This window comes from Sylvia atricapilla, chromosome 27 (assembly GCF_009819655.1).
Source record: "Sylvia atricapilla isolate bSylAtr1 chromosome 27, bSylAtr1.pri, whole genome shotgun sequence".
Taxonomy (NCBI): domain Eukaryota; kingdom Metazoa; phylum Chordata; class Aves; order Passeriformes; family Sylviidae; genus Sylvia; species Sylvia atricapilla.
Genome location: NC_089166.1, coordinates 4,069,098 through 4,083,230, shown reverse-complemented (window position 1 = coordinate 4,083,230; position 14,133 = coordinate 4,069,098). Strand labels below are relative to the sequence as shown.

At 53.8% G+C, this 14,133-nt stretch overlaps 2 protein-coding genes across 2 annotated transcripts in view; both read left to right on the top strand.

The window, feature by feature from the left end:
* Positions 1 to 3,330, top strand: part of SCN4A (sodium voltage-gated channel alpha subunit 4) — a 42,681-nt gene extending 39,351 nt beyond the window's left edge. The window contains exon 26 of the mRNA XM_066336851.1: positions 232 to 3,330. Within this exon, the coding sequence (XP_066192948.1) occupies positions 232 to 1,421 (1,190 nt within the window). The 3' untranslated portion in view covers positions 1,422 to 3,330. The remainder of the gene's footprint in view (positions 1 to 231) is intronic.
* A 2,375-nt stretch (positions 3,331 to 5,705) lies between these two features.
* Positions 5,706 to 11,211, top strand: CD79B (CD79b molecule). Its single transcript, XM_066336655.1, is given in 6 exon segments — positions 5,706 to 5,799; positions 7,625 to 7,666; positions 8,831 to 9,139; positions 9,632 to 9,750; positions 10,014 to 10,055; positions 10,388 to 11,211. Coding segments are annotated over 6 exon segments (705 nt in total). The 3' UTR covers positions 10,487 to 11,211.
* The last annotated feature ends 2,922 nt before the right edge of the window (positions 11,212 to 14,133 follow it).

The following is a 14,133-nucleotide window of genomic DNA, read 5'->3' as shown; positions in this document are numbered from 1 at the left end:
GCTCCTCCTTAGTGTTATTGCCCTTGGTGTTCTCTTTCTCTGAAACAGAGCAGCCAGAGTTTAACCCTTGGGTCTGTGCTCAGAGGTTATTTTTTAATGTTTTCCCTGTCACTGGAGAAGCCAGTCGGGGGAGGCCTCACTTCACTGCGTCAGCCCAGACAGAGTGGAGCAGCTCCCCTTCACCTCCCACTGGTGGCACACCAAACTCATCTGTCCTTCATCCCTCCACAGGTATCGTCCTCTCGGACATCATCGAGAAGTACTTTGTGTCCCCCACCCTCTTCAGGGTCATCCGGCTGGCAAGGATCGGCCGCGTGCTCCGGCTGATCCGAGGAGCCAAAGGCATCCGGACGCTCCTCTTTGCCCTGATGATGTCCCTGCCTGCCCTGTTCAACATCGGCCTCCTGCTCTTCCTCGTCATGTTCATCTACTCCATCTTTGGGATGTCCAACTTCGCCTATGTCAAGAAGGAGTCGGGGATCGATGACATCTTCAACTTTGAAACCTTTGGGAACAGCATCATCTGCCTTTTCCAGATCACCACATCAGCAGGGTGGGATGGGCTCCTCAATCCCATCCTCAACAGCGGCCCCCCCGACTGCGACCCTGAGCTGGAGAACCCCGGGAGTTCGGTGAAAGGAGACTGTGGGAATCCCTCCATTGGGATCTTTTTCTTCTGCAGCTACATCATCATCTCCTTCCTCATCGTGGTGAACATGTACATTGCCATCATCCTGGAGAACTTCAGTGTGGCCACGGAGGAGAGCAGCGAGCCCCTCTGCGAAGATGATTTTGAAATGTTTTATGAAACCTGGGAGAAGTTTGACCCAGACGCCACCCAGTTCATCGCCTACAGCACCTTGTCTGACTTTGTGGACACTTTGCAGGAGCCACTCAGAGTTCCCAAGCCCAACAAGATCAAACTCATCACCATGGATCTACCAATGGTTGCTGGGGACAAAATCCACTGCCTAGACATCCTCTTTGCGCTGACTAAGGAAGTGCTGGGAGATTCAGGAGAGATGGATGCCCTGAAGGCCACCATGGAGGAGAAGTTCATGGCTGCCAACCCCTCGAAGGTTTCCTATGAACCCATCACCACCACCCTGAAGAGGAAACAAGAGGAGGTCTGTGCTACCAAGATCCAGAGGGCTTTCCGGAGATACCTCCTGAGGCGCTCGGTGAAGCAGGCATCCTACATGTACAGGCACAGCCAGGACACGCTGGGCCAGGACGCGCCCGAGAAGGAAGGGCTGATCGCCACCAGAATGCAGGAGATGTATGGGAACACTGGGACAGATGTGGAGACAGCCGCTGCCCTGGGCCTCGAGCCCATTCCCAGCTCAGAGACACCCCAGGATGCTCCTGAGGAAGCACAGGTTTGGGATAAGGAACGCGTGGTGAAAGAGTCACTGGTGTAACACAAGAGGATTCTTGGCCCAGCCTGAAGAGACTTCATTTGTATCTCCTGTCCAAAGCTCTTCCATGCACAGATCTCTAGATCTTAGAAATTGAGCTATTTTCAGATATTTCAAGCAACCACCTTGAATTTCAAAGCAGGATCTCCTCCTGATCCTGGGTTTCACAGCCCACTGCACTTGCAAAGAGTTTAATTCTTTTTCTTATGAGAACTCAAATGTGAAATCTGTTGTCGGTGAAAGAGAAACAAGTTACTTTTGAAATTATCTCATCACTTTAACGATGGTTTTCAGGCACGAACAGAAGAGTATGGTTGTTCTTTCACTTAAAGTAATTATTTATTAATGTTATTTCACAATTAAGAGATTTTCTTGTATTTTATTCCTCCAGGGTGCAGCCAAGCAACCAGTGAAAGATGAGCCAAGTGAAATAATATTAAGAATAATTACAGAAAACAGAAGGTTTTGTGAACAAAAATCTCCAAAGTCTTAAAGTAGCACCTTTCTTTTGAACCTCTGAATAAGCTTGATTATTTTTTGTTACATACAAGAGAAAGTGCAATTATGTCTTAAAACTTGGTTTGCAAAGCCAAAGCAAAGCATCTGTAGATTTGTTCTCAGGGTTAAATATCAGGTTTTCAAGGTCTCTGAATATGCATTGAAACCAGAAATCATTCAGGTCTCTGTAGGACGACTGTAAACACTATTTATAGTCAGGTTTTACTTGGTTTTCTAATTTCCATCCAGGTTTTGTGGCAGGAAAGCAATGGGCAAAGGTAGGGTTTGTAAAACATCCTCAAAGAATCCCCAGTCCCCAGGACAAAACTTTTCAGGGTTTTTTTCCTAGCCCTGTTGCAAGAGGAACCATCCCACTGGAGTGCTCTTGATTGGCATTCCAAACATCCTCTTCCCTAGTGTTAATTAATGAGATGAGATGAGGGATCAGAGCAGATGTTTTAATGACCCTTTCCATGAGCTGCTTTAGGGGTGCCTAAACCCCACCCAAGCCCCAGGTGGCCGCATGTAATAAATGATCCCACTGGGGTGTGAATCCCAAAACGCTCAGACAGAGCATCCTTCCCTAGGCTGGGGCTGCAGAGAGGCCCCGGTGGCGCCTTCTGGATGGGCCAGGCAGGTCCTCACCACGAAACCTCCAGGCAGAGGAGCATTTTCCCAGGTAGAAAAAGGATTTGCTGTTCTTCACAAAGGTGAGCAAAAGGAAAGTAAATCAAGGAAAATGGCCCCGGCACGGCTGTGGCTGCCCCATCCCTGGAAGTGTCCAAGGCTTGGACAAGGCTTGGAGCACCCTGGGAAAGTAGAAGGTGCCTCTGCCCATGGCCAGGGGTGGCACTGGATGAGCTTTAAGGTCCTTCCAACTCAAACTATTCTGTGGAAAATGAGCAAAAGTCCCAAGTTCACCTTTGACCATCTTCTGTCTTCAAAAGGGAAAAAACTCCTCTTGAGATCAAAACAAACACGAACCAAAACCTCTTGCAGTTCAAACAAGGGCTGTTCCTGAAGCCAAAGGCTATGTCTTTTTGTACTCTGATGATTCTCTTCTCTTCTTGGGCTGCTTTGGGCGCTGCCGTCACGGATACCCCACGGCCAGGCTGGCCAGGAGTGGTGCTGAGCTTGGCTGAGCTGCCAGCCAGGTGGGGACAGTGGGGACACTCGGCTCGTCCAGTGGCCTTGTGCTCTCATTTCCATGTCCATGCTCCCTGCAGCAGGAGTCTGAGCGGCTGTCGCTGGCATTTTCATGGGAAGCACACCTGGCATGGCAGTCCCTGCCTGGATCGTGGTTCACAACTGATGCTGCTTCTACGTTTGTATCGTCAGGGATGGGGAAATGCCCCAGAGCAGGGTTTGTGTGAGCTAAAGCCGTTTTTCTTTGTACCTTTCTTACAATAAACTGTAAATGATCTGTTATTACAATACCAAGCATGTCTGAGGTGTCTTGGGGGAGGAATGTTTTCCCTGCACCGGGAGGGGTGAACACCCCTTTCCTTGGCTCCCTGTGCTTGGCCTTGGACCTGCCAACCTCAGCAGGACCTGGGGGTCTCATCCTGCTCAGGAGGGCCCAGGGTTGACCCCTGGGACCTCCAGCCCAGCTCCCACAGCTTCTGCTCTGCTCGTGACCCCATCTCCTGGAGCCCTCGGTGCTCGCTGACACCGGGAGCCACAGGAGACGCTGCTGTGGGCTCCACCAAGGCCAGAGGAGGGTTTGGAGGAGATTCAAGCCCCTCAGTTTGCCCACACAGTCTCCAACCCCACCCCAGCAGCCACGTGGGAGCAGGTGAGCACCGCCGGGAGAGGACGGCGGTGGGTGAAGGAGGTTGTGCGTCAGCGAGGAGGAGCCGCCCCGGGCCCCGCTGACGTCCCCGGGGCCACGGCTCGGCGTGCCGCTGTGTTCGCTGCCGCTGGAACAGCCCGTCCCGGGGCTGCCGGAGCCGGCAGGAGGGGCTGTGAAACCCAAACCCCGACAGCCGCGGGGACGGCGGGGAACGGGCAGCTGCCGGCAGTGCCTCTGCTCTGCTCGGGGAGCCGTGCAGGCAGAGTGGCCCAGGGAACGGGCGTGGGGACATGGGACCTTCCCGGTGGGGCAGCCGGGTTCCCCTACAGCCCGTGTCGTGGTGGCTGTAAGCACAGGGGTCTCCAGGGGAGACCGAGCCCCTCTGTGCCTTTCAAGGGTGCCAAGGAGCCCTCAGGCAGCGCAGGGGCTGATTCAGCCACTGTCACTGCAAAACCCTCCGCAGTTTGTGCCCCACTCCTGGTTTTACTTCACAGGGCTTTCCCAGGAACCTCCAGCATCCCAGCTCCCATCTGCAGCCCCAGAGCCCCATAGAAACCCCTTCAATGCCTGCCAAGCACATGGGCTTCCCTTTCGCTTTGCTCTGCTGGGATATCAGGGCCAGGCTCTGCTTTCCAGCCAGACCCAGGGGTGATGGCAACAAGCACTTGAGAGTGCTGCCCCTGTGAACAGAAGTGAGAGAAGGCAGCTCTCCCATCATCGTTTCCTCATGAAGCCAGTTTTTCTCTAGAAAACTTATTTCTCTTGCTTTCTGTCCCTTTGCATGCAAAATCAGGCTGGGGCTGGTTCCCAGCACCCATCAGATGCTCAGAACTGGCAAAAAAACCCACCCAGCCTGCAGAAGATGAAGGTTTGGGGAGGCCCCAGGCAGTGGCACCGGGCTCTGGGGACCAACACGACTGGCAGAAGTACCCAAAGGTGTTTTTCACTGGAGTTACAGTTCAGTGCTCACCCACAGCTGGTAACCAGCAACAACAGGGGGGCAGAGCCTGGGGGAAATACTTTCTGCATCAGAGCTCACCTTGGGTGGCCTCACTGTGCTTCCCTGGAGCCTGGCTGTCTAAAGGTTCCTTGGAGAACTCTCTTGGAAGTGGCAAATGGGGTTTGGAGAAGGGGTGGGCATGGCTGGCACCCGACTGACTCCTTATTTTGGCCATTTCCCCCTCTCACCTTCTCCCTGGAAGCGCTCAAAAAACACGTGGATGTGGCACTAGAGGATATGGGTTGGTGGTGATCATGGTGGTGGTGCTGAGCTGATGATCCTAAACATTTTTTCAAGCCATAATGATTTTGTGATTGGCTCATGTTTCTATGATTTTAGATTTCTGGTCTCCCTGGGATGCAGGGATGGGAGCTGGGGGCCCCATGCCATTGCATCCCACAAGCAGCTCCACAAATATCCCCTATTCTTACCCCATTCCTGCTGCAATTCTCGGCTACTGGGCCACCATCAATCCCTGCCCATCCCCTTCAGGGCCAAACACCCTGGGGGGATCAGTGGAGCTGGGGGGAAACCCTGGGGGTCACCCCCATCCTGTCCCCAGGGATGTGGCCAGGCAGCACCAATCCCATTCCCTGGACACATCTCGTGCTCAGCCCGGGTTTGGCATCTCCTGCTTTGTAGATGGGCTCATTCCCAGCTCTGCTGCAGGTTCATACCTCCAGGGAATATTGACACCACGGGGAGCCAACAGAGGACACGAGGGTAGACAGTGCCCAGGGATATGAGGGTGGACAGTGCCCAGGGACAGGAGGATGGATGAAGCCCAGGGAGCCGGGGCTGGATGGTGCCCTGCCCACCGGCACGGCCGCCCCAGCGTCTGCACCGCATTCAAAACCAGCCCCGAGGGAAAGTCCCCAGCGGGGAGGATTTACATGAGCAGGAAAGGGGCCGCGCTCGGAGCAGCAGCTTTGCCATTTTTAGGTACTGGGGCCAGGGTGGTGGGAGCAGCCGCTGTTTCTGCAGAAGCACAGGCTGGATGTTTGCCTGCCCTGGGCACTGAAATATGGCTGATCTGGGTACGAGGCTCTGGCTGCTCCCGGTGACCCTCTGGCTGCTGGCTCTGCTCACAGGTAGGCACAAACAGGGTTTGCACTTCAGAGCAAGGAGCCAGGATAATGACGGGGGGGGGGTGTCCCCTGATCGGGGGCTTCCCCCAACTCTGCCTCTCAGGGCAATAATTTTAAGCTTTGTGCTGATCTCTCTCAGTCCTGCTCTGTGCTGGGAGGGCACACAGGGCTCGGAGCCCAGCACCTGCCTTGGGTTTGGGTTGTGCTTCCCTTGGGGGTGTGCAGCCAAGACACATTCTGGGGCAGGCAGGTGGCTTTGGCTGAGCGGGTACAGAGACAGCCTGGCTGGGGCTGCAGGTGGCAGGAAAGAAGGGTTGTTGAGGGGGGTTTAACCATTTATTACTCTCAGAGGCCCGGGGATGGAGCTGGCACATCACCAAGGCCATGGCCAAGCCACATCTCTGCTCTGTGGGGTTCAGTGCCCAGGAGCAGAGGAGAAATGGGAGGAAAAAGGCTTTTGAGGTGATCTGTGGGGTCTGTGTGAACATCCCTGCACTGCTCCCCTTGGAGAAGCAACAGCAAAACCCAGGACATGGCTCCTGCCCCCTTCCAGCTCCTCTTGCCTAGTGCATGGACAGTTACAAGAACCTGCAGCAGATCCCACCCTCAGAGGGAAATGTGTGCTCACAGGACAAAGGGCCTTTAAAGGGTTCCTGTGATGGCCACACAAGTCCAGCATGGATTCAAAGCTGCAGGGTTTGAACTTGGCTCTCATGATGGCTTTGGGAGAGGACAGGGGAAGTTACGGCCACCTGTGGCTGCAATGGAACTCCTGACTTGAGGGCTTTCAGGTGAGGGACCAGCCTGGTCCTCCTTTAGAAACACCAAGAGAACCTGGAGAGCAAAGCCTTAGCCAGTGGCACTGCAGGTGACAGGGACACCCAGCCAGTGCACAGCCAGGACAAAGAGCATGTCCCATCATGGAAAAAAAAATGCAATGGGGCTTGAAGGGAGGATTTGCCTGCAGAGGCATCGGTGCTGAATATGAACAGGGCAGCAGGGACCTGGAAGGGGCTCTGGGGAAATGACAGGAGCCCCTGTCCAAGCCAGGAGGTCCCAGCAGGCTGGGAGTCTGCAGGAGGGTGGCACAAAGCTCAGGCTGGGGAATTGAACCTTTCTTCTTCTTTTTCTGTTCCTTCTTCTCCTTCTGGGGATAGGGAGGTTTGCAGCTGCTGCAGCCCCACCTTTGTGCCAGCTCCTCCACAGACTCTGGTGAATCTCCATCAAGAAGAGAGCTAGGCACTCAAGCGGGGCAGTAAACAGGGCTGGGGCTTCCTGCCCAGCTGCAGCAAGAGGAACCAGGCCCAGCAGCACTGGGAGCTGTGGGCAGGGCACCCATGGGTGCTGGGGGGTTCTCCACTTCACCCTGCTTCCTGCACTGCAGGTCCCACAGCACCAACCCGCAGCCCTTGTCCCAGCGGACTGTGTGGCCACAGGATCTGGGAATGCCCCTGGCCATCACAGGGCTTCAGACCCTGGAAATACCAGCAGGGGAGGGTTTCTGGTTGGTTCAGAGAGTGGAAATGCAGAGCTGGGAGTATCTGGAATCTTCCCAAGAGGCACCAGCCTCGAGGACATTATAGGGAGCTGGTTTCACTGGGGTATCAACCAGAAAACAATTGGGAAAACTTTGAGGAGACAGGATGGAAATTGAAGGGTTTGTACCCAAATCTGCACTGCCCAAGGTCCTCTGAGAGGGCTCCCTTGTTGCTACTCAGAGCTCCATCCCATATGGAGTGGACAGGAAGGGCCCAGGACACATCTGTCCCACTGGGGACATCCTGGTGGGCTCCTGGCCACGATCTCAGACCCTTCTCCTGTCTTGCAGGTGGGATCTCAGCAGACAAGAGCAACACCAGGAACAGCACAGGTACCCTCAGACCTGCTGGGCCCTTCCCTTGCATGTATCCCCCCAGAGTCCCTCCTGGCCCCCCAGAGCAGCTATCCCACCACCCACTGTGGGCTAGATATTTTCTGAGCCTGAGAATTGCTGAGCTCTTCCCAAGGGAAACTTTTCAACAGTTTTCTTTTTCCCAAAACAACCTTGTGTAAACAATATTCCTTTCCCACAACAACAGGTGTTGTTTGCTATTTTCTGTTACTCATCCAGTGGGAGAGGTGTCAGTCCTATGGACAATAACGTGCCTTCTTAGCACAACATGTTATAAAAAGGCTGAATTAATTGTAAATAAACCTTCTGATTTCTACTCTACGAGGTTTCACCCTGCAACCCACAGGCCTTCCCCCCAACAAAGGCCATTCCCAGGCTGTGATATCCCTCATGGCTCATCCCCAGTCCTGCACCTTCCTCTCCCTCTGCAAAGCTGGATGTGTTCTGTCTTTCCTGAGCACCCACAAGTTTTCCCTCTGCATTTGCTGCACGACCAAGTCTGGGACCAGCATTGGGCTTGTGCCACAGCACTTGTGCCATGGTCCTTGTGCTGTTCCCACCCATGAGGCTCTAAGGGTGACCTCTTCAACCCAAACGGGCTCTCAAAGTCACTACTTTGGGACTAAAACATGGCCAAAAACTACAAAATAAACCAAAAGTCACAAAAATGTGGAAGCAAAAGAAAAACCAGCTGGGATTCCACAGGCTGTAAGTTTGGAGCTGGGATTAACTAAATGTGCACAGAGAGGGGTGGGAGCAGGACTGAATTATTGGAGTGAAGGTATTCCCTCAGAAAATTGGAGTTTCCATTAAAAACAGACTTCCACCAAAATCCTCAGATCTCATAGAATATCAGAATATCCTGATTGGAAGGGCTCCACAGAGATCATCCAGTCCCACCCCTGGCCCTGCACAGACCCCCCAACAACCCCACCCTGGGCACCCCTGGCAGCGCTGTCCAAACGCTCCTGGAGCTCTGGCAGCCTCGGGCTGGGACCATTCCCTGGGGCATCTGGGATGAGGATAATTCACCCAAACCAAGCTGGATGCTCAAAAGCAGCATGAAAATGGGAAGCTCTTTGTTTGTGAAGTGCTGAGGGGCTCTCATGGGAGTGGCTGCAGTGACAGCCTTGTCCCCTGCAGGTGGCAAGTGTCCCCCGGTGTACCAGAACCTGCGGTATGTGGCTGTCAAGAAGAACATGCCCATCTACCTCATGTGCTACTCCAAGGATGCCCAGACCATGCAGTGGTACAAGACAGCAGAGTCCAGGGATGACCTCCATGTGCTGGATCAGAACACATCCAGCTACAGCATTGAAAGGACAGACAACTCCATCAACCTCACCCTGTTCAGGGCCACCCACCAGGACAGTGGGGTCTATGTGTGTGACAGGAAGGGCCTGGTGCAGAAGGAGAAGCTGCATTCGTGTGGGACAGAGCTCCGGGTCATGGGTGAGTGGCAGCTCCCTGTCCTCTTGCAAGCCAGGAATTGCTTTTTCTCCTCCTCTCCCATTTCCCCCTCCGGATGAACCCCACATGGTGCTCCCACACCTCCTCCTCTCCCTGTGCTGGTGGGACTCTCCCTGACCCAGCTATGGCACCACAGAGGTTCTGTTCCTCACTGCCAGCCCCAAGAGCAGGACAACCTCCCTGGATCTGCCCTGGCATGTCCATCCTGCAAAAAGCAGGGACATGTTCCTCTCAGATTTGTCCTGTTCCTGGTGACTGCTGGGTGCTGCCCAAGGTGTCCCAACCCAGAGTTGCTCCCTGATGCAAATTCTGGGGGCAGCTGCAGTGCTCTGGTTTCTCCCAGTGCAGAGGACAGGTCACCCTGGTCCCCACACGCCCCCTTGGTGACACACTCTGACCATGGCAAGCTCACGCCTCCCCCTGCAGCCCGGCACAGAGGTGAGACCTGGGCTTTCCCTGTGCTGTTACTCCCAGGTACCAGCAGCATCAAACAGGTCCAGAACAGGAATACGCTGAAAGATGCCATCATCATAATTCAGTCCATCCTGCTCGTCATCTTCATCAGCATCCCCATCCTCCTCTTCCTAGACAAGGCAAGTGACAGTGCCTCCAGCAGAGGGGATGTCCCCAGCTGGGCTCACAGCAGTGTCCTCCAGTGCATCCCAGGCAGTTTAGGGCATGGGATGGGTTTGGGGTTGTGGGTGCGAACATGGATGTCTGAAGTGGGAACATAACCATCTCAAATGCTGGGGACTCCATGGATGTGCCTGTAGAATTGGTAGGACCTGGCCTGGGGGACCAAGGCTGGGGACAGGGCACCTGGTGGGCACTGACACCAACCTGTGACTCTCCATAGGGTGAAGACAAGAAAAGCCCAGAGGAGGACCACACGTATGAGGTAATTAATGATAGCAGAACCTCCCTAATATCACCCTGAGCCTTGAAACAGGGAGTTCTGCCCCTGCTGGGTGTCTGCTGGGGGTCACCTTGCAGCCCCTTTCATGGGAGGAGGATCAGGGCACCTTCATCCCAAATTACGCATCAGCTTTGCTGAGCTGCCCCAAAAAGCAGCCAGTGCACATCCAACATCCGACCATCTCCATCCTCTCTCCCTGTCAGAAGCTGCTCCAGTCTCAGGGACTCTTGGGATGGTCCCCAGCTGGGTGTCCCAAAGGATGCACTGTGGCTGGAACCTCCTCCCATGTCCCACCTTCCTTGTCATTGCTGCAGGGCCTGGAGGTGGAGCAGATGGCCACCTACGAGGACATCACTCCTTTCCGGGACGTGAAGGCCAAGTGGGCGGTGGGAGAGCACCCAGGTGAAGAGTGAGGGGTCCTGCGCCCTCTGCCAGGCCCTGCCAGCCCCTGTGGGGACAGATACCCTGGAGCACGGCTCTGCCTGGATCCTGGGCTGCAAACACCTGTGCAGACCTGCCCAGGGCTGGGATCCTGCTGCCCTGGGGTGCTCACGTGTCCAGGCTGTGTCTCCGAGGCTGTCCCGCCCTGGCTGTCACTGTCCCCACCCTGCTGACCAACCCCTAAAGCCTCTGTAGAAATTAGGAGCCACCTGTGATCCCCCTAGTATCAAACTTGTCCCACAGCCTGGCCAGCCCCACACCCAGCACTGAGCTCCAGCCTGGTCAGTGCCATGGAAAGACTGGGAATGAGGGATCTGCTCCAACCCCACCACCCCAGGAAGGACAGGACCAGGCACTACAAGGACACTGCCAACAGCACCATGTGGGTGTTGTGAGAAACGGATTTGGGGCCACTCTTCAGCTGTCAAAGCCATGGCTGTGTCCACAGACCCAGGTGGTCTGAGGTGCAGAATCCCCCAAAAGCACCTCTTTTTCTCCAAAGACTATGGAAAAGATGGGGAGAAAGGTCTCACTCAAAGGCTTGCTGCTCCCTAGGCAAGAGCTGGTCCCTGTCAGAAGGTCATTCCCATGGTGAGGGACAGGTGTGACCTCAGAACATCTGGGAAAGTTGTAAATTGTGGACCACAATCCTCTAACTGCTTTTGAAGTCCTAATAAAGGTAATGGGTAAATCCTCATCCTGCTTCATCCTGCTGTGCCCATTCCAGGGGTGTCCCATAACCCTGCTGCTGATTTCCTAGGAATAACAAGCAGCTTTTTGGGTCCAGCTTTGCTGGAACCAAACTTCACCTCTTTAAACTTCACCCCGAGGGCAGGCAGGGATGGAAAACCAAGAGCAGATGTGAGGCTCCCAGTAGGGACCTCAGCAGTCCCAAAACATCAGCTTGGGACTGTACAAAGAGAATCACCAGGATCCAAAACAGGAGAACAAGGCCCAGGACCAGCAGCTCCACTCTCAGCTAGGTCTGAAGGAGAAGCTAAAAACATCTGGAGATTCGGTTTGTAATTAAATTATCTTGGCATGGCAGCAGCAACTGAGACTGGTGGGCTTGGGGCCAGCCAGGTGCCCAAACTGGGGGGCACAGGGGGGTGGGGACTTGGCTGGATGAGGGTGACAAGGACATTGTGGCTCAAACTGTCCCCTCTCAGAGAGCCCAAGGCCTCTGTGTCTTGATGGTTCACAACATTGTGGGCTTTAAGCAGTTCCTGCAACTGCTCTGCACCCCAAAAACAGCAAGAGAAGGGTAGAATTCTAAGCAAAAAGGGCTTTTCAGAAGTAACAGAATAGTTCTTTACCAGTAGAGCACCTCTGTGGAAAACTCGAATTCATTTTAAGCAGCACAAAACCCAGCACTTTAAATTTGATTTTTACTAGTTAAATAAAACTACCCCAAATTAGTTCAGCCACATATATATAAAAGTTATTTAAGTATATTTTACTTGTAAAATGGGTTAATTGAAAAAGGAGCATTCACAGGGAGAGAAAAGAACTGGCTGTTCCTGGTTTTCACATTTGCCAAGATTTTAGGTCTAGCAGAGCTCATCCCTCCATTCCTTATTTTCAGTTTCCAAATGGAAGATGGAAATTTTTTCTGGCCTTCCCATTTCCAGATTTCTCTGACCTGTGTAAACAACTCACTCAAATGACTGAATAGAATAATAGAAAAAAATAAAGAAATTTTGCTGTTTGCATCTGGTGAGGAATCACTGATGTCAAAAGCAGTTTTTGTGACCCCAGTCCTGCTCTGCTGCTCCCTCAGCCCAGGGCTTTGGCCTCCTTTAAAATGCCGTAAGTAAATAAATATTTCTGCAGTGTTGTTGGTTTATTTGAAATGCTTGAAGTAGTTTCTGAGGAGCCTGGAGATGGGAGTTGGTTTCATTCTATATTGAGAATGGTCTGTGTTTAAAACACATTTAATGTAAATAAATATATGAGTATATACAGTCCAGGCTCTGTATTTTGTCCTGATTTTTGTCAATCGACTCATGGAATCACTCAGGTTGGAAAAGCCCTCTGAGATCATTGTGTCCTCCAGCACTAGCTCCTGTCCCCAAGTGTCATATCCACACAACTTTTAAATCCTTCCAGGGATGGGGACTCCACCACTGCCCTGGGCAGCTGTGCCAGTGCTGGACACTACTTCCAAGGAAGGAATTCTCACTAATATCCAACCTAAGCCTCTCCTGGCACAGCTTGAGGCTGTTTTCTCTTGTCCTTGGGAGAAGAGACCGACCCCCACCTGGCTACAACCCCCTTCCAGGTAATTGTAGGAAGGGAAAATCCCTGCTTTCCATTGGGATGCTCAGGCAGACAGGCGGGGTTGCAGTCCTGGGGAACTGAACCTGGGGGTTCAGCCTCATCTTTCCACAGCAGTTCAGTGAAACCCAGCAGTTCGAGCTCTGGTAAATAATCCCCATAAATCTGAAATGGAATTTCACTAGGAGTAGTGAGTTAGGAGAGATCATCCCCCACACCCTAAACCCTCGGCAGAGCTGGGCTGTGGCTCAGCAGCAGCTCCTCGGTCAGGATTCCTCCAGGCCGGGGATCACCCGGGGTCCTGGAGCACACGGTGCCTCCAGGAAAAGATGTTTCATTTGTTTAAAAGCTCATGGAAAGGTGGGCGGACGCGGAGCCATCCTGAAGAGAATGGAGGGTTTTTTTCTCTTCCAAGGAATGTGGAAATCACGGAGTGATTTAGATCGGCTGCTTTAGATAGGATGCTGTGGGTTGGGAATGCAGGAGTTGAAGAGCCGGAAAATAGCCCGGCTGAGGTTTGGGAGCCGCTTATGCAACCGCGGCTCTGCCCGGCCGGGCGCTCGTCATGCGCCGCTTCTGCCTCATTTACTGCCCAGACAGCGCCGGGGACAAACCCAGCCTCGGGCAGCCCTCGGCCCGGATCACCCCGGCCCCTCGGTGCCGGCTGCGGCACAAATCATGTGAATTTAGCCGCGCTCCCTCCACCGGCGCTGCGCAGGACACGCAGGAGCTGCAGGGACACAGCCGCGTCATTCAGGGCTGCGCTGGGGAGCTGCGGCTCGGCTCGTCCCTGACCAGCGCTGACAGATTTAAACACGACCCGGGGTAGAAAACACAAAAACACGCCCAGATGTTGCCGCTATGGGGTGACGAGACACCTGATAGCGGCAGGACCTGCTGTTCCCTCTGCTGCCGGGACTGACATTTGCCTGTGACACCACCGCGTCTCCAGCAGCAACACCCGGGGACTTCTCAGAACAGCCCTGCTCTCCCTCATGTTTATCGAGTAGCTCTACTCTCTCTACTCCCTCAGCTCCAGTGGCTCCGGGGGTGATGCTGCTGCTTGGAAACCGAAGGCAAACACACCACAAACCTAGGGCCTGGGGGAGCCAAATCACCTCCTAACACAGGACATCCCCTGAACACCAGACAAAGGCCAAACCAGTCTGGTTTGGGGAAATGGGGGCTTTCTGCAGAATAAAAGTCCTTTAAATATCCCTTGGAGCTGCCCATTCCAGGTTCTGTCTTGTTTTTCTCAAATGCAGGGATGGGTAAGCTGTGTCCTCTCTTCTTCAAGGCCAGGTTGGATGGGGCTTGGAGCACCCTGGGCCAGTGGCAGGTG